The sequence below is a fragment of the Microtus ochrogaster genome, chromosome 10, assembly GCF_000317375.1.
Source record: "Microtus ochrogaster isolate Prairie Vole_2 chromosome 10, MicOch1.0, whole genome shotgun sequence".
Lineage (NCBI taxonomy): Eukaryota > Metazoa > Chordata > Mammalia > Rodentia > Cricetidae > Microtus > Microtus ochrogaster.
In genome coordinates this window covers 54608432-54629977 of record NC_022016.1, presented here as the reverse complement: position 1 = coordinate 54629977, position 21546 = coordinate 54608432, and the positions used below count along the sequence as shown (strand labels likewise).

General features: G+C 56.6%; 1 protein-coding gene across 9 annotated transcripts in view; it reads left to right on the top strand.

Annotated features, from left to right (window-relative positions):
- The window catches only part of Adgrb2 (adhesion G protein-coupled receptor B2), a 37174-nt gene extending 18170 nt beyond the window's left edge, over positions 1-19004 (top strand). The window contains exons 3-30 of one of the 9 annotated variants that reach the window (XM_005353165.1): positions 1592-1675; positions 1958-2122; positions 3305-3469; positions 4123-4287; positions 4371-4538; positions 4614-4715; positions 4851-4957; positions 5816-6010; positions 6087-6155; positions 6233-6341; positions 6681-7014; positions 7721-7826; positions 8000-8043; positions 8282-8408; positions 8784-8887; positions 8982-9084; positions 9962-10112; positions 10251-10320; positions 10686-10752; positions 10912-10997; positions 11296-11394; positions 13376-13547; positions 13850-13945; positions 14217-14256; positions 14912-15531; positions 17505-17540; positions 17881-17976; positions 18520-19004. In XM_005353165.1, coding sequence (XP_005353222.1) covers positions 1592-1675; positions 1958-2122; positions 3305-3469; positions 4123-4287; positions 4371-4538; positions 4614-4715; positions 4851-4957; positions 5816-6010; positions 6087-6155; positions 6233-6341; positions 6681-7014; positions 7721-7826; positions 8000-8043; positions 8282-8408; positions 8784-8887; positions 8982-9084; positions 9962-10112; positions 10251-10320; positions 10686-10752; positions 10912-10997; positions 11296-11394; positions 13376-13547; positions 13850-13945; positions 14217-14256; positions 14912-15531; positions 17505-17540; positions 17881-17976; positions 18520-18705 — 3866 coding nt within the window. In that variant the 3' untranslated portion in view covers positions 18706-19004. Of the gene's footprint in view, positions 1-1591; positions 1676-1957; positions 2123-3304; positions 3470-4122; positions 4288-4370; positions 4539-4613; positions 4716-4850; positions 4958-5815; positions 6011-6086; positions 6156-6232; positions 6342-6680; positions 7015-7720; positions 7827-7999; positions 8044-8281; positions 8409-8783; positions 8888-8981; positions 9085-9961; positions 10113-10250; positions 10321-10685; positions 10753-10911; positions 10998-11295; positions 11395-13375; positions 13548-13849; positions 13946-14216; positions 14257-14911; positions 15532-17504; positions 17541-17877; positions 17977-18519 lie in introns of all 9 variants that reach the window. The other 8 variants (XM_013348401.1, XM_005353167.2, XM_005353168.1 and 5 more) reach the window with 8 other exon arrangements.
- Positions 19005-21546: the final 2542 nt, after the last annotated feature.

Below are 21546 nucleotides of genomic sequence, written 5' to 3'. Positions count from 1 at the left end.
GTGCCGGCTCCCAGGTCTCACGTTCCAGGTGAGACCCGCGCTTCCAGAGGTGCAGAAGTGACAGGAAGTAGCTCAGGCCACGAGACTCAGGGAGACTGCAATGGATGCAGTGCTGGGGCGGTTCAAACTTGGGCTGTAGGTTTTCTGGAGATGGCTACTTTACTGGCCTGGTCAGCTTTCCCTGAGGTGCAGTGGCTGGACCGAGCAGCAGGGGGCGGGAGGAGCACAGCCCTCTGAGGAGGAGCACAGCCCTCTGAGGTCCCCGCGGCTGCTTGGTGCTGACCCAGCTTTCTGAAACCGAAGAAAGAGATCTAGGAAAGAAGGAAAGCGATTCTTTCTCATCGAGGGCACACCATGGGCTGAGCTCTACATGCTCTCCCAGTCATCTGTCCAGTGTCCCCACTACGGGGGTGGCCTTCCTTGGTGCATTCCCGCTTGTCCACACCTGAACCCCCAGTTTGAGGCTGTTAGCTTTGCCCTTACTGTAACAAAGGCCTGCAAGATGGGCTTATAAAAAAAAAAAAAAAAAGGTTCTTACTGACTTTGTGGGAAAGGCCAATTTGGCTCATAGCTTAGAGGGTTCAGTCTGCTTTCCTGATGTTTGGGGGCCTGTGGTAGGACAGCACATCAATATGGGACTGTCTCTTGGGCCACCATTCATGGCCAGGAGTGGAAGGGAGACAAAGAAGGGACAAAGGTCTACTTTATCCTTTCCTGTCCCCAGTAATCATAAGACCTATGAGTGCTACCCAATAGTGCCACCTCCCAGTAGTACCGACTCGAGGACTAAACCTGAAATACAGAGGCTGTTGAGGATGCTGCAGCGGAGAGGGGCGCAGGCTGTAGGAACCACTGTCTACAGCAGGGCAGGCTCAGACTTCCAGGCCCAATGAGGCTGCCAAGGCCTGGATCAGTCCTCTATTGGAAGGAGGACCTGTGAGGGTACAGGCTTCTGCATGAGCACCCCCACCCCTTCCGAGCACCCCCCCCCATCTCACGTAACCTAAGGCCTTCACATCATAGTCCATTACTGTTCCATGTTGAACGCCAAGCCCATGGTCTGCCCCATGCGAACTGTGACCCAAGAGCCGATCTGAAGCGGCCAGGCTGCTTGTCTGTTACTTAGAGTCCGTCTTGGGAGGAGAAACCGCCAAGCTGCAACCTCAATAGGATTGTGCACATCTGGGCAACAACAGCTGGGCTCGAGTCCTTAGTTCCTCACCTCACCATAGAAATGACGATCACATGTTCCCAGGGAGAGAGTTAGAGGAGATAGGTGTGGGCATGACTTGGAACAGCACAGACACGTCGCCAGAACTCAGTATGTTGATCATTGCCTTCCAGTCCCCATCCGGCTGAGGCAAGAGGTGGACAAGGTGGTTATGAGTCCTGTGTGGCCTTCTGAGCCTCAGTTTCCTTATCTGTAAAATGGTGGTGGTGGGGCAGGGGGCAGGATGTGATGCTCTCTCTGCATCGCCTACAGTTGGTTCCAGGCCCTCGGGCTGAGGACCAGCAAGGCTGCCCTCTGTACCACTGTGGCAGCACTGAGCTGGCTTTTGCTAAGCCCCTTGCCACCACCTCCGTGTTCCAGGTGAGGAGCCGGAAGAGGAACCGAAGGTGAAAACCCAGTGGCCAAGGTCTGCAGATGAGCCTGGGCTATACATGGCGCAGACAGGTAACTCGGGCCCGCCTCCCTTCCTCTGTGGCGGGGGCCCGACTGTGGCGTCTGGTGGCATGTGTGCTGGCGTGTGCCTGTCTGTGTCTATGTCCTGGAGCTCAGTTATGTTGCCATGTGAAGCCTGTGGGTAGGGATGGGTTGTCTTCCAAAGAGCCTGCCACTCGGGGTCAGGGTAGGAGGGTCCCTTTGATGCCTACCCCCCATCTTCTGGTCCTTCCATGCTCCCATGCAGCTCTCTGGGAGGTGTCCCTTGCCGCCGACGCTGTCCCTCTCTCGTAGGCGACCCGGCAGCTGAGGAGTGGTCCCCGTGGAGCGTGTGTTCCCTGACGTGTGGTCAGGGTCTGCAGGTGCGGACCCGCTCCTGCGTGTCCTCCCCCTATGGGACCCTGTGCAGCGGGCCCCTTCGGGAGACCCGGCCTTGCAACAATTCAGCCACCTGCCCAGGTAGGCGTCCTCCTCCCTACTCCATCTGCCAGCAGAGTCAGGTCCTGTCTGTTGACAGGGCATCAAACTGACAGCTTCCCCAGCTGTTTGGTTGCCCCTCCCTTGCCTTCAACAAACTTGCCTGTCCCCCACACCATGCCTTACCCAGGCACTGCCAACCTGGCATGAAGCACTTGAGGTTATGGAAGTATCAGGACACACGTCCGGGGTCAGCTTTTGGCACGTCACTTCCCTGATGCCTCCATCTTGTAGTCAAGGCTGTTCTTTGCACATCGCTCCTCCACTTGCCCTTAGTCCTGACCTCACCAGCACCTCTCGTAGCATCCCAGCTTTCGGCATTTGCTTATTCTTTCCCTGCCCCCCCCCCCATCTTGGCTAAAGCATCGGCCCGCCCTTAGATCTAAGATATATGCCACTCTGTTTTTAAAATGAAGCCCTCCCTGATGGTCCCCACTTTGCTCTGGGTTGCCCTTCCCTTGGTTACCTCTGATAGACTGTTAGGCTTAAATCAGTTGAACACGCAGGTACTTCAGGCAGGTATGGAGGAAGCGCATGTGTCTGTTGCGGTTAGCTGGTGATAGACAGGGCAGTGTTAACCAGTTCTGCTCGTTGCTTCCCTGGGATGAAGTGCTGGCAGTGGATTTAGAATAGGACTTACCCGAGAAAGGCTCTCGGGGTGTGGCAGGGGCTTGTGGAGCACCGGGACAAAGCTGTGTTCCCGTTTGTGAGCTCGTTGTGTCGTCAGTGTCTATGTAGAGGTCTGTGTCTGTCTGTGTGTCTATGCGGTTGGGGCTGGGAGGGGGCACTTCTGTTGCCCCAGGCCTGCCCTGTTGGATTCAGGCTCTGGGTCTGGGGATGGGAAGGGAAGAGAAGGATGGATCTTGATCCTTTCCTGGGTTTTCCTGTGCCCCCAGGAGAGGAACATTGGCTCCTCAGGCTGGTCCTGCTCACCCTATCCGGGTGTCCACAGAATCTGTCCTGTATGATTTGGGACCACATCCCCATAAAGGGTGGTTATCCTGGGACCCTAAGCCATCATTCCCTGGCATCTTAACCCAGGGTGGAGCCAATGAGGAATGGTCGGAGAATTGCGGAACTCCTGATTGGTGGGCGGATGGGCAGGCGCTGGCTGTGGGCGGAGCCGAGGTGCCGCCCAGCCACCGGCCACGTGCTTCCTTGCAGTGCACGGCGTGTGGGAGGAGTGGGGGTCCTGGAGCCTGTGCTCCCGCAGCTGCGGGCGGGGGTCTCGGAGCCGGATGCGGACCTGCGTGCCCCCCCAGCACGGCGGCAAGGCCTGCGAGGGTCCCGAGCTGCAGACTAAACTCTGCAGTATGGCCGCCTGCCCGGGTCAGTAGCGCCAAGGGGCTTCTAGGCAGGCGCTGCCCAGCCGGGTGGGGGGATCGGGAGACCTAGGGGAGGCAGTCAGGTCCAGTGCCCTGTCCCTGGGGGTGGGGGAAGGTGGGGTTCCCATAACTTTTACCATGCATGGGGAGACTGGAGAAGCATACCTGTTAGTAACTAATGGGTGGTGAAACCCAACCCTTACTTGGGGTTGGCACACTGTGACCCCATCACAGGGGGCCTGCTTTCCAGCTCCCATTCCTCCATGCCGTCAGCTGCCCTTGCTGTAAATAGCACTTTGGTGTCCATGGCACCATGGACGCAAGGCTGGGCTTATGTGTAGGCTAAGGCTAAGTTCAAAAGGTGCCATTACAGCCCACATCCTCTCTCTCACACACATACGAACTCACCTCTGGGGCTAGCCCTTGGTGCTGCGTGGAAGGGTGTCGTGTATTCCTGGAGCTGGTGACAGGCAGGCAGAAAGAGGCCCAGTCACCACCCACTCACTCCAGACCCTTGCATATGCCCAGTTCAGATGATCTGGCTTGGCCCAGGTCTGAGTGGCCATCACACACTGTCATCTCCCTGTGGAACTCTGCCCCTACTAGCCCTCCCACATTCTGCTCAACGGCCACCCCTGCTTGTGTCTCCCCATGCAGTGGAAGGCCAGTGGCTAGAATGGGGTCCCTGGGGCCCATGCTCTTCATCTTGTGCCAACGGAACCCAGCAGCGCAGCCGGAAGTGCAGTGTGGCTGGCCCAGCCTGGGCCACATGCACAGGTGCCCTCACCGACACTCGTGAGTGCAGCAATCTCGAATGCCCGGGTGAGTGTTTGGTGTGAGGGTAGCAAGTGGTCGCCCTGGCCTTGGAGGCACCTGTGGTCTCTCAGACTTCCCTTTTCTCATAGCCACGGATGGCAAGTGGGGGCCGTGGAACGCATGGAGTCTGTGCTCCAAGACGTGTGACACGGGCTGGCAGCGCCGCTTCCGCATGTGCCAGGCTTCGGGCACGCAGGGCTACCCTTGTGAGGGCACAGGCGAGGAGGTGAAGCCCTGCAGTGAGAAGAGGTGTCCAGGTACTGTTTGTAACCCTGGGACTGGGGCCGTGAGTGTGAGCCCAGCTGAGCCCCGCCCCCTGCCCTGTCCCGCAGCCTTCCACGAGATGTGCCGGGATGAGTATGTGATGCTGATGACGTGGAAGAAGGCAGCAGCCGGCGAGATCATTTACAACAAGTGTCCTCCCAATGCCTCGGGTGAGGGCAGGCAGCTGTCCCTGCAGACCCTTGCCCCACCTCCCAGCTGCCCACCTCTGGGCATCCTGCATCCCAAGATGTACAGGGAGGTAAGACCTCAGCCTTAATGCCCATCCCTGTCTCATCCCTCTGCAGGCTCTGCTAGCCGCCGCTGTCTCCTCAGTGCACAGGGTGTGGCCTACTGGGGACTGCCCAGCTTTGCTCGTTGCATCTCCCATGAATACCGCTACCTGTACCTGTCAGTGAGTGTGCCTCGTTGGGTTGGGGAACCGTATGATATGTCCCAAACCCTGGTTGGGGGTGGCAGGAGCTTAAGGCTCATTCATTCCCCATACCTTGCTATATGCTGTATTTCTCTTCTGGCAATCTCCTACTTAAATGTCAGGGCTTCTTAGGTATATCTCTCTTTCCCTGGGACATACCTCTGGGTTCTTAACCCACAATTTTCCATCCTGTGCTTCTTAGACATGGAGAGTTAAGAATGCATTGGAGCTAGGAATAGTATCACGTGCCTTTAGCCCACACTGGAGAGGCAGAGGCAGGAGGATTTCTGAGTTGAGACCAACCTGGTCTACATAGAAAGCTTCAGGACTCTCAGGGTTACTTAGAGAGACTCTATCTCAAGAAACCAAAACACAAATAATGCATTTAAGTGAGCTCTTTTACACTGGGAGCTCTTTGAAGGCAGGACGAAGATGAAGTTCCCAGGCCAGGGCTTGCATGGGGTAAGGATGGTCTCAGCAAATGTGGCCTGTGTGTGTACACGTTTCTCACCTAACTGTGTAATGATGATGTTTGCACTGAGAGCTTGTGTTTGAGAGAGCCCGTGTGTGAGGTGCTTCATTCAGAATGTTCAAGGCCCCTTAGGGACAGGGAGGTGCCCAGCCCCCCAAAAGCTTATTCTGCATTTGCACATCGGAGTTCCTGCTAAATCACCACTGACTCCTTCTTGGACTGTGTCTCTTGGGAGCCTCTCTGATTCTGTATGCCCCCTCTCTTCCTGGATGCACCTAGTGGGTAGATGGGAGGAGGACGGACCAAAGGCTGGTCCCGGGCTCTGATACTCCAATGACAGGGGCATACACACATGTCACCTGCAGCTTCGGGAACACCTGGCGAAGGGCCAGCGCATGCTGGCAGGTGAGGGCATGTCACAGGTGGTAAGAAGCCTGCAGGAGCTACTGGCACGGCGCACCTACTACAGCGGGGACCTGCTCTTCTCTGTGGACATTCTAAGGAATGTCACTGACACCTTCAAGAGGGCCACCTACGTCCCTTCCGCCGATGATGTGCAGGTACTACTCCACGGTGGCAGGGTCTGCTGGGGCAGCAAGGTGGCCCACACCTCCTGACCTGTCCCTCTCTCCCCAGCGTTTCTTCCAGGTGGTGAGCTTCATGGTGGATTCTGAGAACAAGGACAAGTGGGATGATGCTCAGCAGGTGAGGGCCTCAGCCTCCCACCTTCTCTCCGCGTGACCCACCCCTGCCTCAGACCCGCACATTCTCTCTGTTCCCAGGTGTCTCCTGGCTCTGTGCACTTGCTGCGTGTTGTTGAAGACTTCATTCACCTCGTGGGCGATGCTCTCAAGGCCTTCCAGAGTTCTCTGATTGTCACAGACAATCTGGGTACAAGGATGCAGGCTGGGGGAGGGGGATGCTAGATTCCACAGGACCGTATCTCCCTGGGTGAGGGGTAGTGTTAAGAGGGGTGCTTCTGCTTTGCTCTTTTGTTTACGGGTCTTGTTTTCCCTCCACTTAACCCCATGCTACTCTTTCTGTCTTCCTCCCCTCCTGTGCTCCATCGTGCTGACGTTCATATGTCTCACTTCTGTGTTGGGTCCAACTTATTTGTGTTTCCCCTGGTGTGTGTCTCCCTCATGTCTATCTCTTCCCCTGGCTGCCTCCGCCACCTTCCTGTCTGTTTCTGGTGTGCCCTGCCCACCCTCCCTCCGCCCCCGACTGCAGTGATCAGCATTCAGAGAGAACCCATCTCAGCAGTGTCCAGTGACATCACGTTTCCCATGCGGGGCCGCAGGGGCATGAAGGACTGGGTGCGACACTCAGAGGACCGCCTCTTCCTACCCAAGGAGGTGCTCAGCCTATCCGCCCCAGGGAAGCCAGCCACACCCGGGGCAGCTACAGCTGGCAGCCCAGGCAGGGGGCGGGGCCCAGGCACGGTGCCCCCAGGCCCAGGCCATGCCCACCAGCGCCTTCTCCCAGCTGACCCAGATGAGTCCTCCTACTTTGTGATTGGTGCTGTGCTCTACCGCACCCTCGGCCTCATCCTGCCACCCCCCAGGTGAGTCCACCTGCAGCCGTGCTCCAGGAGGGGCCCCTTGCCTGGCTGTGAACGTGGTCACTTCTCAGGAACATCCAGGGCTGGAGAGAGAGCCCAGGTTAGAGTTTTTACCTCGCAAGTAAGGATCCCAGGACCTCTGGCAAGTGTTCTCACCCTTCCCAATGCTGCAGCCCTTTAATGCAGTTCCTCATGTACCATAAAATTATTTTCAATGCTACTTTGTAACCGTAATTTTGCTACGGTTATGAATGTAAAGATCTGTGTTTTCCAATGGTCTTTGGGGGTTGCAGCCCACAGGTTGAGGATCGCTGACCTATGTCAAACAGCCTGGTATGTTGACATGTTCAGTGCTGGGAAGGCAGAAAGAGGTAGATTCCTGGGGCTTGCAGGCCAGCCAGCCTAGCCCACTTCAGAAGTTGTAGGCCAGTGAGAGAGCCTGTCTTAGAAAGGGAAGGTGGACAGTGCTTAAGGAACAACACCTGAGGTTGTCCATGTGCACACACCAGCATACACACACGTGCGCATACACAGATCCGCGGAAACACCGAGGCGGTTGCCAGAGGCTGTGCTGGTGTCTAGGACTTTGTAATCTGAGATCTGTGCCCTCCCTTGGATCTTGGCCCTGGCAGTCTCCAGCCACGACAGATTAAAGTTTCCAAGTCTGAACACCTGCTGGCAGGAGCTGACCTCAGTCCTTGTCCCCTAGGCCTCCGCTTGCTGTCACCTCCCGGGTGATGACAGTGACCGTGCGCCCCCCCACCCAGCCTCCAGCCGAGCCTCTCATCACAGTGGAGCTCTCCTATATCATCAATGTGAGTGAGGGACCAGATGGGGACCCCACAGATCTGCCCACAGAGGCCTGTCTCTGGGAAGTGGTCTGTGCTGATGGTGAGCCTGGCCTGTGTGGGAGCTGCTGTGGCAGAACAGATGACGGCCAGGGCCGGGGTGCTACTCACCCAGACTGTACACATCTTCTGCTCCCCAGGGCACCACTGATCCCCACTGTGCCAGCTGGGACTACTCGAGAGCGTGAGTTGGGGCAACCCTAGATCCTCTCATCATCAGAAATGGTCTCCCACCTGGAAGGCCAAAGGGTTCCGTGGTGCCATCCTTGGTCTGAGGGGTCAAGCGCACATCTTGGGGCTCCCTGCTATCATCTCATGGATGTAGCCTTGCCCTGGATTTCACCTCTCTGGGCAGTAGTCAGCAATGGGTTCGGGGCTACAGACATGGGCCCTGGGTTCATGCCACTTCTCCCTCATCCAAGAGACGCCAGCTCAGGGGACTGGAACACTGAGAGCTGCCAGACCTTGGAGACCCAGGCAGCCCACACCCGCTGCCAGTGTCAACACTTGTCCACCTTTGCTGTTCTGGCTCAGCCACCCAAGGACCTGGTGAGTGGGAGAGAGGTGCCTGGGCTGGTCAAGGCATCAGGGTGACCCCAGATGTGGCTCTGTAAAGATGTACTTGGGGGATTGCACAAGGAAAGGGGCCTGATGTTGTTCATCGTCACAACACCTGCACAGGGGTATATGGCAGTGGGTGAGTGAGAGCATGTGTGTATGTGTATGTGTGTGTGTGTGTGTGTGTATGTATATATGTGCATGTATGTATGTTCATGTATCAGTTTGTGTCTGGAAGAGTGTGGGTGTGTGTACATACATCTGCACACATGTGCCCTTCTGCATGCGAGGAGCATGCCTGCTTACATCAGAAGGGGAAACTGGGTGCCCGACCTCTGCCCTCTCCCTGTAACCCATCTCCCACAGTCCCTGGAGCTGGCAGGTGCTCCCTCAGTTCCCCTGGTGATCGGCTGTGCAGTGTCCTGCATGGCGCTGCTCACACTGCTTGCCATCTATGCAGCCTTCTGGAGGTAAGTCGGCATGTGGAGCGGGATGGGAGGTGGCCAGCTATCCAGGGTTAGGCAGGCAGCCAATGCCTCTGCCTCTGCCCCTGTGCCCTGTCAGGTTTATAAAATCAGAACGCTCCATCATCTTGCTGAACTTCTGCCTGTCCATCCTGGCTTCCAACATCTTGATCCTCGTGGGCCAGTCCCGGGTGCTGAGCAAGGCAGGTGCAGGCTCCTGGGGGTGTGTGGGGAGGGGCCTCAAAGGAGGGGGTGAAGGTAGAGAGTGCCTGCAAGTGAGGGTGGGTTTTCTTTTTAATGAGTTATTCATTTTTATTTCATGTGCATTGGTATTTTGCCTCCGTGTATGTCTATACAAAGGTGTCAGATCCCCTGGCACTGGAGTTACAGACAGTTAGTTGTGAGCTGCCGTGTGGGTGCTAGAAATTGAACCCGGGGCCTCTAGAAAAGCAGCCAGTGCTCTTAACCACTGAGCCATCTCTCTAGCCCTGAGGGAAGATGTTTGTATGGATGGCCTGAGGGATGGATATGGATGTGCTCAGACCCATGTTGGAGGCAGTGTGTGTGTGAAGGCGTGTGCAGGCATACGTGAAGGCGTTAGTGTGTGTGTGTCCTCAGTAACGAGTGTTTGTATACATCAGGGAATGTGTGCATGTGTGTTGGGCGGGAGGCATTAGTCCCCCCTGTCTCTGAGTCCTCCTTCGCCATCTGCCTGAGGATGATCCGTGCTGACTGTCCCTCCTACCCTCCTTGGCCTTCTCTGCATAGTGCCAGCACAGAGACAGCCAGGTGTGGGGTTTTGCTCGGCCATGACGTGGCAAGTGCTCCTGTCTGTGTGTGGGTGGCCTGCCTGCCCGCCTCCCCGGATGCCTAGTGCTGTGTGCATGTCACCAGGCCTGTGTCGTGCTGTGTGTGGGTGCAGGAAGGCGGGGGTGCCTGGCAGGGCTCTTGGGGTGGGGGGAGGGCTCAGGTAGGCGGCTGGCCATGCAGCGCCCAGGCCTAGCAGTCAGTGTGGGAAGTTGGCAGCTCCCACCCTGGCCACTGCTCAGGGCCACTCCCTCCTGTCACCTCTCCCTGCAGGGCGTATGCACCATGACGGCTGCCTTCCTGCACTTCTTCTTTCTGTCCTCCTTTTGCTGGGTGCTTACAGAGGCCTGGCAATCCTATCTGGCTGTCATCGGGCGGATGCGCACCCGCCTGGTTCGCAAGCGCTTCCTCTGCCTGGGCTGGGGTGAGCAAGGCCAGTGCTGGACTCTGCTGTTGGGCCTGGAGTGGCTCCCTGGGGATGGGGGTCAGCTGGCCTGGAGGATGACAGGGAGGGTCCACTGAGCACCTGCAGCCTTTTCACATGTGACCCTGCACTCCCCAGGTCTTCCTGCCCTGGTGGTGGCTGTGTCTGTTGGCTTTACACGCACCAAAGGATACGGTACATCCAGCTAGTACGTGTGCCTCCTGTGGTGAGGGTGGGGGTGGAGGGGTCTGTGGGGGTGTTGGGGGTATTGGCCTGGGCATTAGGTCTTTTCAGGCTGAGGTCTTGACCTGTGCTTACTGCAGATCCTTGGGTAAACGTCCTTGTCTCTGTGCCTGTTTCCCAGCTGTAAAAGGAGATGCTGGGATCGGGTCATTTCTAAGCGCCATTGCACTTAGGGGCAGCTTACTTTTATGTCTATGGGGTCTGATGTGACTCTTTGTGGGAAGAGGAAACAGACTCATCAGGACATGGCTGTGTTTCTCCTTGACTGGATGGAGGCTTAGTGTCGAATGGTGATGTGGGCGTGACTGCCTCTTTTCTCCCCTTCTCCAGCTGCTGGCTCTCCCTAGAGGGTGGCCTGCTCTACGCCTTTGTGGGTCCAGCCGCAGTCATTGTCCTGGTACGCGCCCCTTTCAGCGTCCTGGGAGGGAGATGGCCCCAGAGGGTCATCATTTCCTTCCTCCTTCTCCCTGACCTTCAGCTCCCACCTGGGGGTGTCCTTGCCCCAAGGGCACCTGGTGATCCTCTCTTACCCGCTTGGCTCCACCCGGGCCCCCAGGTGAACATGCTCATCGGAATCATCGTCTTCAACAAGCTCATGGCTCGAGATGGCGTGTCAGACAAATCTAAGAAGCAGAGGGCCGGGTAAGGGGAGGGTCTCTGCAACTCAGCCTTTCTGGGAAGTGTTCAGGGAGGGGGAGCCGAGTGCACCTCGGAGACTCAGGGCTTGCTGATGCCAACCCAGGCTCCCCGACCTTGGGGCATCAAGGGCGCAGGCAAGGTGGGCACCTGGAGTGCTCAGCCGCAGCCCCTCGCCCACCCTAACCCAGCTCTCTCTCTCTCGTCTGCCCTCCCCTCCCACCCTTCTCGGGGCTCATTCTGCCCCATCTCCCGGCTTCCCATGTGTCTCCCCCTTCTCCCATGTCTGTGCCACCCCCCCGAGGTCGGAGCGGTGCCCCTGGGCCAGCCTGCTCCTCCCCTGCTCAGCGTGTGGAGCGGTCCCCAGCCCCCTGCTCAGCTCAGCCTCGGCCAGGAATGCCATGTTAGTCGTGCCCCCTGGGGGGGGTGGGGGCGGGCAAGGGCTAAGGAATGGGAGGGCAGTGCCCATGGTGGGGATTGGGGGGGATATGAGCCCAGTGCCCTGGAGAGCTTGCCCCCCCCCCCACTGCTATGTGCTCTCTGGAGTTCAGCGCTGAGGTGGTTGAAGGCAGTGGGAGAGATGCCCTCCTCAAGGTGCTGCAGAGCTCGGCTCACCCTTCCCTCTGGTCTCTGTCCTTGCTCTGGCTTAATTTTCTACCCAGGCACAGCTGCAGACTTCCTGCTCTCACCACCAACCTGAAGGCCCTAAGAATCTTGGGCCCTTACAATGTTTGAGCTATTAAAACCTTCAAATTAGAATGGTGGAACCTTAGAATAAACCATCAGACGCCCGAGAGTGTTAGAATAAAGGAAACACTCTGTCTCTCATGGAATCTGCCTTGAATTCCAGAGGCCTTGAATCTCACAATCAGAGCCAGTCATGGAGGAAGACAATTAGCTTGAAGCACCCCAACCTAGCAGCTAAGATTCTTAAAAACCCTAGCTGTGTGAGAGTAGAAAGGCCTCGGGCCCAACCCTCCTACCAGGGCTGGAAGTCCACCTGAGTAACCCCAACCAGAGAGGGCACAGCTTCGTCACACACTCAGCGGGCCTGTGGAAGCGGCTGGTGCCATCATTGCAGAGCTCCATGATGCTCAAGAAGCAGCAAGCTTCCTCTGCTTCAGGCTGCCACCTCCCTGTGCCCAGTCTGCTGAAGCAGCAGATCAAAGTGTAGACCTCAGACTCTGTCCGCCAAGTTGGTTTTGTGTCCCAGCTCCCTTGGCCCTGTCCAGCTGGGCACACTCCAGTCTCCTCATCTGTCATTTGGGACACTGGTCCCCAGGCCTGTTTGTTGGAGTTGTTTTGATCACAGTCTGAAATAATCTATGTCAAGTGTTTGGTGGAGGGCCTGGCAGAGCATTGCTGGTTAATCAATGGCAGCTCTTAGTCCTGTGATTATAGCCTCTCTGGCTCTTGACTCCGCCTCTGGGGCTTCAGAGACAGGGTGCTTCCACCCCAACCTTGCCTGGCTCAACAACCCTGAGCCTCTGTTCCCAGGACAGGTCTTGGCCCCCTGCCTGCCCATCTTTCTGCCTCAGCCTCTGCCTGTTTCTGCAGAATATGGTGTCACCCTGCCCTGTCTGGAGCTGTGCCTATCTTCCCCGGGGATCCTGGGCTTGGGTCAGAGTGGGTTTCCATCCCTTGTTCCTCATGGGCTATAGCAGTTGTTGGGGGTGGAGATCAGTCCGTTGTCCACACCACCTGTCTGCCTTTTGTCTCTGCAAGAAGGCCAGGGATGCGTAGGCTTGATTCTGACCCTAGCCACGATCCTTTTGCCCTGGGTTCTGAGCAACCACCAGAAGCTAGAGGTTCCTCCATGCCTCAGCCTGGCTGGGCTTGACCCCGTCTTCTCTGCAAGGATTTGTGCTGTGGTGTTCTCCACATTTCCTGCCTGTTCTTCCTGTCCGGGGATCTGTCTGTCTCATGCTCCTTCCTGTGGCGGTCATCTTTCTTTGCTCTTCCTCTCCTTCTCTCCCCAGCCTACTGTCTTGGGATCTCTGGGGATGTAGTTCTGACCTGTGTTTTTTTCCAAAGCTTCCAAGGTGCTTCTGTGCAAGCTGGGCCGAAGTTCCCCATGTTGTCTCTGCCTGCCCTGCTCCCCTCTCGTCTCTGCCCTCCTCACTCCTGCTTCCCAGTACGGTGCCTGCTTGTTCCCACCGTGTGTATCCGTCCCTCCCACCTCTCGTGGCCCCTGCTCTGACCCTGTGGTTCTGTCTTTGTCCTGTTTCTCCTCCAATGCCTTGCCTCCTCTCTGCTTGGAAACACTCCTAAAATCCTGGAGTTTGGGGCCCTGCCAGTCCCCAAGCTGAGTAGAGGCCCGGGCTCCTGCCACCCTGCCCTGTAGAGTGTCACTCTGACAGACTTTCTGCTGCTGTCCTTCTCAGGGCCTCACTCTGGAGTTCCTGCGTGGTACTGCCTCTCCTGGCACTTACCTGGATGTCTGCTGTCCTGGCCATGACAGACCGCCGCTCCGTCCTCTTCCAGGCTCTCTTTGCCGTTTTCAACTCTGCGCAAGGCTTCGTCATCACTGCTGTGCACTGCTTCCTGCGCCGAGAGGTGCCTGGGCTTTTCTTGCTTGCCCAGCCTGTGCTAGGCTCTGGCTTCTCCCCGTTGTGTAGCACAGGGTGACCAGGGTGCTTCGGGCCCTTGGTCTGGGCACTTCTAGCTTGGGCAGCTTTGAAGGCCTGGGCCTTCTTTAGCTCCTTCTCCCTGACATCCCAGTCCAGGTGGCATCACCTTCAGGCTCGGTGCTTGTCTGTCCTTCTACTCCTGCTCTGGGTACCCAGGGTGGGAAACCTTGCCCACTATGGTGGGGGTATTATGGAGGCCTCGGGCCCAGCAGGTCCTTCCTGTTCCAGGTCCAGGATGTGGTGAAGTGCCAGATGGGCGTGTGCCGAGCTGATGAGAGTGAAGACTCCCCTGACTCATGCAAGAACGGGCAGCTGCAGATCCTGGTGAGGGAGCGGACCCTTCCTGCCATAAACGCTTCACCGTCTGCAACCCATCTGAGACAGGAACGGGGAAAGAGCTGGGGCTCTGCCATTGACTACAGGGTGGCACTGGGCAAACCCTTTCCTCATTCAGCTTCCTCCCTACAGTTTGAGGCTCTGTTGGGTGGCACCCAAGGAGGACCGAGGAGCTGGGTGGGGGAGGGGCCCGAGCCTCTCCCACTCTGACGCGTCTCTCCTCCCTCTGCCAACCTGCTCTCTCCCTCTCGACTTATAGTCAGACTTTGAAAAGGATGTGGACCTGGCTTGTCAGACAGGTGAGTCTGTCAGGTGGAGCTCAGAAGCCCTAGGCATGGCTAAGACAGGAGCCCCACACTCTGATGGGGACCAGGCTACCAGTGTCCTGCTTTGACATTAGGCAGGGGCAGGTTAGATTTTCATCTGTGAAGGCCAGTTACCACTTGCCTCTGGGCAAAAATCCTCCCTTCCCTAAGTCTCAGCTACATGCTTAGAAAGGAGAGAATAGGATTGTCTCGGGGCCGGTGAAAGGCCGAGGGCCTACGTGAATTAGGGGACATCAAGTTTCCGGTAGGGGCCTTGGCGAATGTTGACTGCTACATTCTCCCATCACTTGAGTGACTTTCGCCAGCATCTCCTTGCAGTCCTTTCTCTAAGAAGGTGTATGCTTCCTGGGGAACAGGGAAGAGCAAAGGCGCTTTGACAGCCTCTGGGTGTGGAGTGGAAGTTAGGTCATGTACCAGGACACTCATGGGAACTCAGCCTTAGCTTTCCTACCCACATCCCTTGGGCCTATGAGCCAGTTGTCTTCCTGGTCCCTCTTGTACACGAGAGAGTACCAGCCACCTCCCGAGCTGCCCAAGCTCTGAAGCTTAGAACCCACCCAGACCCGGGCAAGAGCGTCCCAGGGTCTCTTCCTTAGAGCCTTGCTTTCCTTCCCATTTCTGTCCCCAGTTCTGTTCAAGGAGGTCAACACTTGCAACCCATCTACCATCACTGGCACTCTGTCCCGCCTGTCCCTGGATGAGGATGAGGAGCCCAAGTCTTGTCTCGTGGGTCCTGAGGGTGGTCTCAGCTTCTCACCACTGCCTGGGAACATCCTAGTGCCCATGGGAGCCTCACCAGGTCTCGGGGAGCCACCACCCCCTCAAGAGACCAACCCTGTGTACATGTGCGGGGAGGGTGGTCTGAGGCAGTTGGACCTTACGTGGCTACGGCCAAGCGAGCCAGGCTCTGAGGGGGATTACATGGTGCTGCCCCGGCGGACTTTGAGCCTGCAGCCTGGTGGTGGGGGCACAGGGGGTGAGGAGGCCCCAAGGGCCCGACCTGAAGGGACCCCTCGGCGGGCTGCCAAGACACTGGCCCACACTGAAGGCTACCCCAGCTTCCTGTCTGTGGAGCACTCAGGTCTAGGGCTGGGCCCTGCCTATGGGTCTCTCCAGAACCCATATGGGATGACCTTCCAACCACCTCCGCCGACACCCAGCGCCCGCCCAGTACCTGAGCCAGGGGAACGCAGCCGGACCATGCCCCGAACGGTGCCTGGCTCCACCATGAAGCTGGGCTCCCTTGAGGTGAGAGGGCTGTGGAGAGTGGGGAGGGAGTCTACCTACTGTATACCTGAGACCATGTCTGAGTCATAGACCACAGCCAGGAAGGGACAGCTGTCCTGTCATCCTACCCCAGAGCATCACTAGGCTCATACTGAATGCATCCCTCCTTCTACTGGGGCCCACAGAGCTCAGCGCCAAGGACACTCTGGAGTGTCTGAATACCTCAGATGGGTGAAGCGTCATGAACTCACTCACTAGTGCTCTAGTATCCACTCCGGGGCGACTGGTCAGGATGAGCCCTTTATTAAGGCAGCTGTGACTCAGATGCCCAATTGGTAAGGAGAAGACTGAGCCTGGGCCTCTGCGGCACATGGATATGAGTCTGGTCTGGACTTCCTGACCGACAGCGGGATGCTGAGCACAGTGCACGGTCTCTCCGAGCCCCGGCCTTCTTGTGTGTAAAGTGGGGTCACCACAGAGACCTCTGTTATTGTTTGGAGGATGAGATGACACAAAGCCTTGTAGTGTGGAATAAGTAGAAAGTGCTGGGAAACCGGAAGATACTGTTATCGCAGAAATTGGCTCTGGGTGCTGCCCTCGACCTCTGATGTTTCCTCTGGACTGCCCCCTGCAGATCATCCCCGGGAACGCGCAGATTAGTAGAAACCCCAAGTAGAACTCTAGGACATTCTAGAACTCTAATTGGAGGTACGAGGGGGATGTGGATGAGGAAAGAGGTTGGAGCTGCAGCGTATACACAATTAGCTGCTTGTGTCTAGCCTGGAAAAGTTGCTCTCTGTCCTCTGCACAGAGACAATTAAGTTAGCAGCTCGAGAGGTCACAAGTTTAGCTTTGTGCCTAAAATGTTCCTTGAACATTTGGTGCCAGCTCCTGCCACAGATGGCAACAAAACAGGAAGGCGTTAACAAAGGCAGAGATGACAAAGACAGAAAAGATGGCATCAGTGGTGGGGAGGCAGTGTGCTTAGCACTGGGGTAGGTTTTGTTCTGTGGGCACCTGCCTGTGGTTGGACCACTGGAGAGGGGCCCGTGCTAGGCTTCTGGTGTGGGAGGTAGTAATAAATGTGGCAGGAGCTTGAAGGGTCAAAGATGCTGTCCAGAATAATATGGTCCAGTGGAGGTGCAGGTTGGGTCAGCTATGCCTCTGGAGCACTGTGGGTAGGGAGAGCAGAGCTGTCACCTGTAGAAAGAGAGTTTTGGCTAGGGGTGGACAAGGTTTAGTGATGGTGGAGACAGAGAAGCTGGGAAGGAAGGAGGGAAATCAAGAGAGCAGAGTCAGGGTTGGTCTTAGGAAACCTACATCATGGTCTTGGCATCACCTCCGAGAGTCTGGGGCCAAGTAGCCAGACCCTCTTCCTTCCCTTCCTGGGTCTCAGTTTCCCCATCTCACTGTGACAATTGGCCTGGCTCTCACGAGTCCTCCCAATCCCAGCATTCTAAGACTCCGAGGTCTCCTTGGGTAGCATTGGATGTCACTGAGCTTGTTGGGACCTTGATGGTGGTCTTGGCTTGGTGAGGCCAGAAGAGTATGAGGAAGCAAGGAGTCAAAAGAGGCAAGGTGGGGGCAGATAGGCTGGGCCGGAGGAGGCCAACATTCTCTTTGCAAGTGCAGAATTCCAAGGAGCGGGGAGGCGGCATGCAGCAGGAGAGGAGGCTAGAATCCAGGGCACAGAACAAGCACAGGCTGTATGATCCTACATAGTAGTGTCCCTGCCTCTTCACAGCTGACCTGTGTTTGCATCCGTGTGTGTGTGTGTGTGTGTGTGCGCGCGCGCATGTGCGCGCTCCCAATAGCACATCTCAGTACATATATGCACTGCAGATCTCCGCTGCTGGGCTGTGACCCCAAGGGCTAGCTTATAAGTTAACAGCTCTCAACTCTAGGGTCTGGGTGGGGGGAGATGCCATAGAGTCCTGGGACCCATGGGTCCTTGGGCAAAGCTCCTCTCTCATGGCTTGTTTGTTGCTCCATAGCGAAAGAAGCTTCGGTATTCAGACTTGGACTTTGAGGTGAGTGCGGGTGCTGGCAGGGGGTGTGTCCCCAGAAGGTCACATCCTAAAAGTACCCCAAGCCCCATTGCAGAGCCCAATCCTGGGTCACCAAGCCTCATTCCCTGGGATCTCGTCCACTATTCTGCTCACACCCATTACTCTGGGGCAGAAAGGGGGAGGCAGGGAGGGAGGGAGGGGAGGGAAGGAATGAAGGAAAGAAGGAAGGGAGGGAGGGAGAAAAGGAAGAAACAAACAAACACACACTAGCCTTGCCCCAGGGGGGCAGCAGACCCAGGGCAGAGGGGACTTAGTGTGTCTACAGAGGAGCACTCCTCTGACACCAAGTGGCCCCTAGAAGGTGATGCACACCCGGAAACGGCACTCGGAACTCTACCACGAGCTCAACCAAAAGTTCCACACTTTTGACCGCTATCGAAGCCAGTCCTCAGCCAAGGTGAGGACTCCTCTGTGGCCGCCCCTGCCCACAGCACCAAATGCATGATTCCTGAGGTGGTTCCCTGACACACAGTCCCTGTTGGGAGAGGGAGGTGGGGTCGAGTGTGTCTTTGGGTGGAGAGGTACAGGTATTGCTGAAGTGCTCCTGGGCTGGGGGGTGAGGTGGGCTCAGAGGGCTCCTGCCCTGCTCTCCTCACTTGCCTGGGGAACCACAGCTTGCCTCTCACCAAGGGCCTGCCTGCCTTCCTACCATAAGCAGCAGTTTTAGGGTTGCATGGAGGTGGGAAGGTGCCACAGAGAGCAAACACTAACAGGGTCCCCACAATTTTAAAAGGAGGGTGCACATACGGAAGACATGGCCTCAGGAACAACCACTGCAGTAGCAGCCAGTGATGGTCAGAGGCCTAGCAATTGCATTTGACTCTGCCTGACACCTGGTCATTCAGGGACTCTGGGCAGCCTCAGCTCTCCTGGGGCATGCTTGGTTTGCCCTGTACAGTAGATGCCAGGGTACCACAGGCTCACCCTGCTCCCTCCACAGGAGAAGCCGAGCCCTGGGGAACGTCCTAGCCTGTCCCAGCACAGAAGACATCAGAGCTGGAGTACCTTCAAATCCATGACACTAGGCTCACTGCCCCCGAAGCCCCGAGAACGGCTGGCCCTGCACCGGGCAGCAGCCTGGGAGCCCACAGAACCGCCAGATGGCGACTTCCAGACAGAGGTGTGAGTGCCACGCCGGACTGCCCACTGCACAGAAATATATATCTATTTTCACACTCCACTTTGGAACTACCAGGAGCCAGCGCCCCTCCCCCTCCCGAGGCTGGGCAGGAGGTGCAGAGGACTCAGCCTGGCTGGGGGCAGCCAGACTGGCAGGACCTGAGGGGCCAGGGCCCCTCTTTGTTCTCAGAGGTCCCTCAGCCACCCACTGGAGCCTCTTCTTTGCCCCAGCCTGTCTGTCCCTGTCCTGGGCTGGGGAGGGGGGAGGGAAACTTTGTTGGGAATAAACTTCACTCTGTGGATTTGGCTGCTGTGCAGTTTGCTGCCCCTAAGCAGAGAGCCCAGACCTGGGACCCCAACTTTGTCCCTCTAGCTCCTTAGTTGTCTAATGGGGTCAGACCAAACCTGACTGAGAGGGGCTAGCTGCATGCTGAGCCTGACCCTTGCTCCCTTTGTACACAGCCCTTACCTGATCTAGGCAATGTGGAATGGACACCCTGTGACTGAGTGATTGTCCCAGTCATGGGTGCCTTTCACTGGGGCAGAGCCCAGGCTGCCTGCACTGGCTTACTGTCAGGGGACAGGATCTTGGGTGAGTGTTAGGAATACTGCACACATGTCCCCAATTCTTCGAAGCATCCCTGCTGGAAAGTTTGCACATTTAGTGGTTACAAAATGAAGTTAAGAGATTGGAAGCTATGTGCTCAGGAACCACGGTCTAAGACAGAACCTGTGCTCACACCCAGGCCTGGTGAAGGTAGCATTTGAGCTCAGCTCTTTGGGACTAGACCATGGCTGCAGCTGTGAGGAACCAGAATGGGGCTGAGGGTGAAAAAGCAAGGCTGGCTGGGCGGTGGTGGCGCACGCCTTTAATCCCAGCACTTGGGAGGCAGAGGCAGGCGGATCTCTGTGAGTTTGAGACCAGCCTGGTCTACAAGAGCTAGTTCCAGGACAGGCTCCAAAACCACAGAGAAACCCTGTCTCGAAAAACCAAACAAAACAAAACAAAACAAAAAAAAAAAAAGCAAGGCTGGCTTGGTGGTGGAGAACGGGGCTCAGGCTCATGGCTGGATTGTATTCTTCACGCGTCTGAGTTCCTGGGCACCAGGACAAGGGGGCATGAGACCAGCATATGGAAGGTCTCATGGTGCATGCTCTGATTCATCCAGGCAGGCAGCAGCTAAAGATGTGGCAGGGGCTACAGGCATGGCTAGCTACCCTGGTCAGTTGGTAACATGATCACCTGTGGACCCTCAGGGGCCCTTGGGGGAGCCGAGGAAGCTGCTGTGGGAATTTGGATGGGAAGACAGGAAGAAAGGACTGCCCACTGGGTGTGTTAGCACAGCTGATGGCCACAAACTGGCTGGGGAGCGGGTGTGGACCACTTTTCTGATTTTGCAGACTTCAGCAAAGGCTTCTCGATCCTGCTGGAATCTTGTCTGAAGCAGGCCCTAGTCAGAGGAGGCATGGGAACAGAGTCCTCCCAGGACTGTGTTCCTAACCCTGCCTTTCCTGTCCCCTTCCCAGTTATAGAAAGTGTTCACTGGGGCACTGAGTTCCAGGCAAGCATTTAAATTCCTTGTTTTACAGATGAAGAAATCGAGGCTCCGCGAGTTGAAACTTTCCCCAACTCCCCCAGTTTACCAGGGATACTGGGTTTGATCCCTGGCCACCAAGGGAGGTGGGGGAGGGGAGAGGAGCCCAGCCTCTCACAGCTTGTGAGTGACTAGTTGGGATGTGGTGGAAAGGACGTAGAACCTAGTACAGCCCGCTAGGCACAGGGAACTTTGCTCACTCAGGAATACACACGCAGGACAAGGACAGACGTGGGTGTATGATGCTGGCCGTGGGTGATGGGCTGAGTCTCGGAGCGCCTCATTCCCTCCCTGCTTGCTCCATTTCTCTTAGGCAGTTTTTCTTATCTCTTGGGCCAAACAAGGCCTCCCCCTGCCATCACTCTGCCTTGGCCCCAAAGAGGAAGACATTTTTTTTCTCTTGAATTCCAATTAGAAAATGTCCAAGGAAGGAAACTTTTTGATTGGTCCCAGGCACTGTGATTGGCAGCTCCTTCAGGAGCCCTGGTGAGAGAAACTAGTCTCAAAATGGGGGGAGGAGATGTTTGTTCCTAGAAGGGTGTGGTAGGGTTGCACAAACAAATTCCTGTGTCTGTACCAGCAGATCCCACTTCACATCCTTGCCAGTCCTTCCTCAGCTGCCCCTTGCCACCTCTAATGGATTTCTTATTGTCTTTCCCTCTGCTCCGGTTCCTTCCTTTCCAGCCCTGGACTGAACCAGCTGTCACCTCCTGTGGGCTCTCTCAGGCTGATCTGTGAGGCACCCCTCCCGCCTCGGGGCTTGCTTTCTTCTCATTGAAATTGGGTCCACCTTGCTGACTCTGCTCCTTCAGCAGTCACAGCTGCCAGCAGAGGCTCCTGGCCTTTTTAAGACCTACCAGGTCCATGGTCAGGGGCTGAGATTTGCTAGGTTGGGGCTGCCTGACCACCAGTCTCTTCTTTCACAAGCACTGGCCTGCCTTATGACCTTGGGCAGGTGGCTGAATTTCCTTTGTTTTGAAGGGAGAGACTTGGGACTGAACCCAGAGCTTTTAGGGCTGTTGCCACTCAAACCAACTGCCAGGTCAGAATTGAGCTCCCATCCTTGATAGGCCCTGATAGTCTCTTTGCACTGACTTCTAACACTCTGCATGTCTTTCCTGGACTTGAATTTCCCGTCATCACTTGCATTCTTTGCCTCCAGTCTCCAGTTCTTCACATTCATGGCAACAAGGATCTGGCAGCCCGTTGTCCAGCACTAATGCCATGTGTGGTCTGAGAATCAGCCTAGAAGG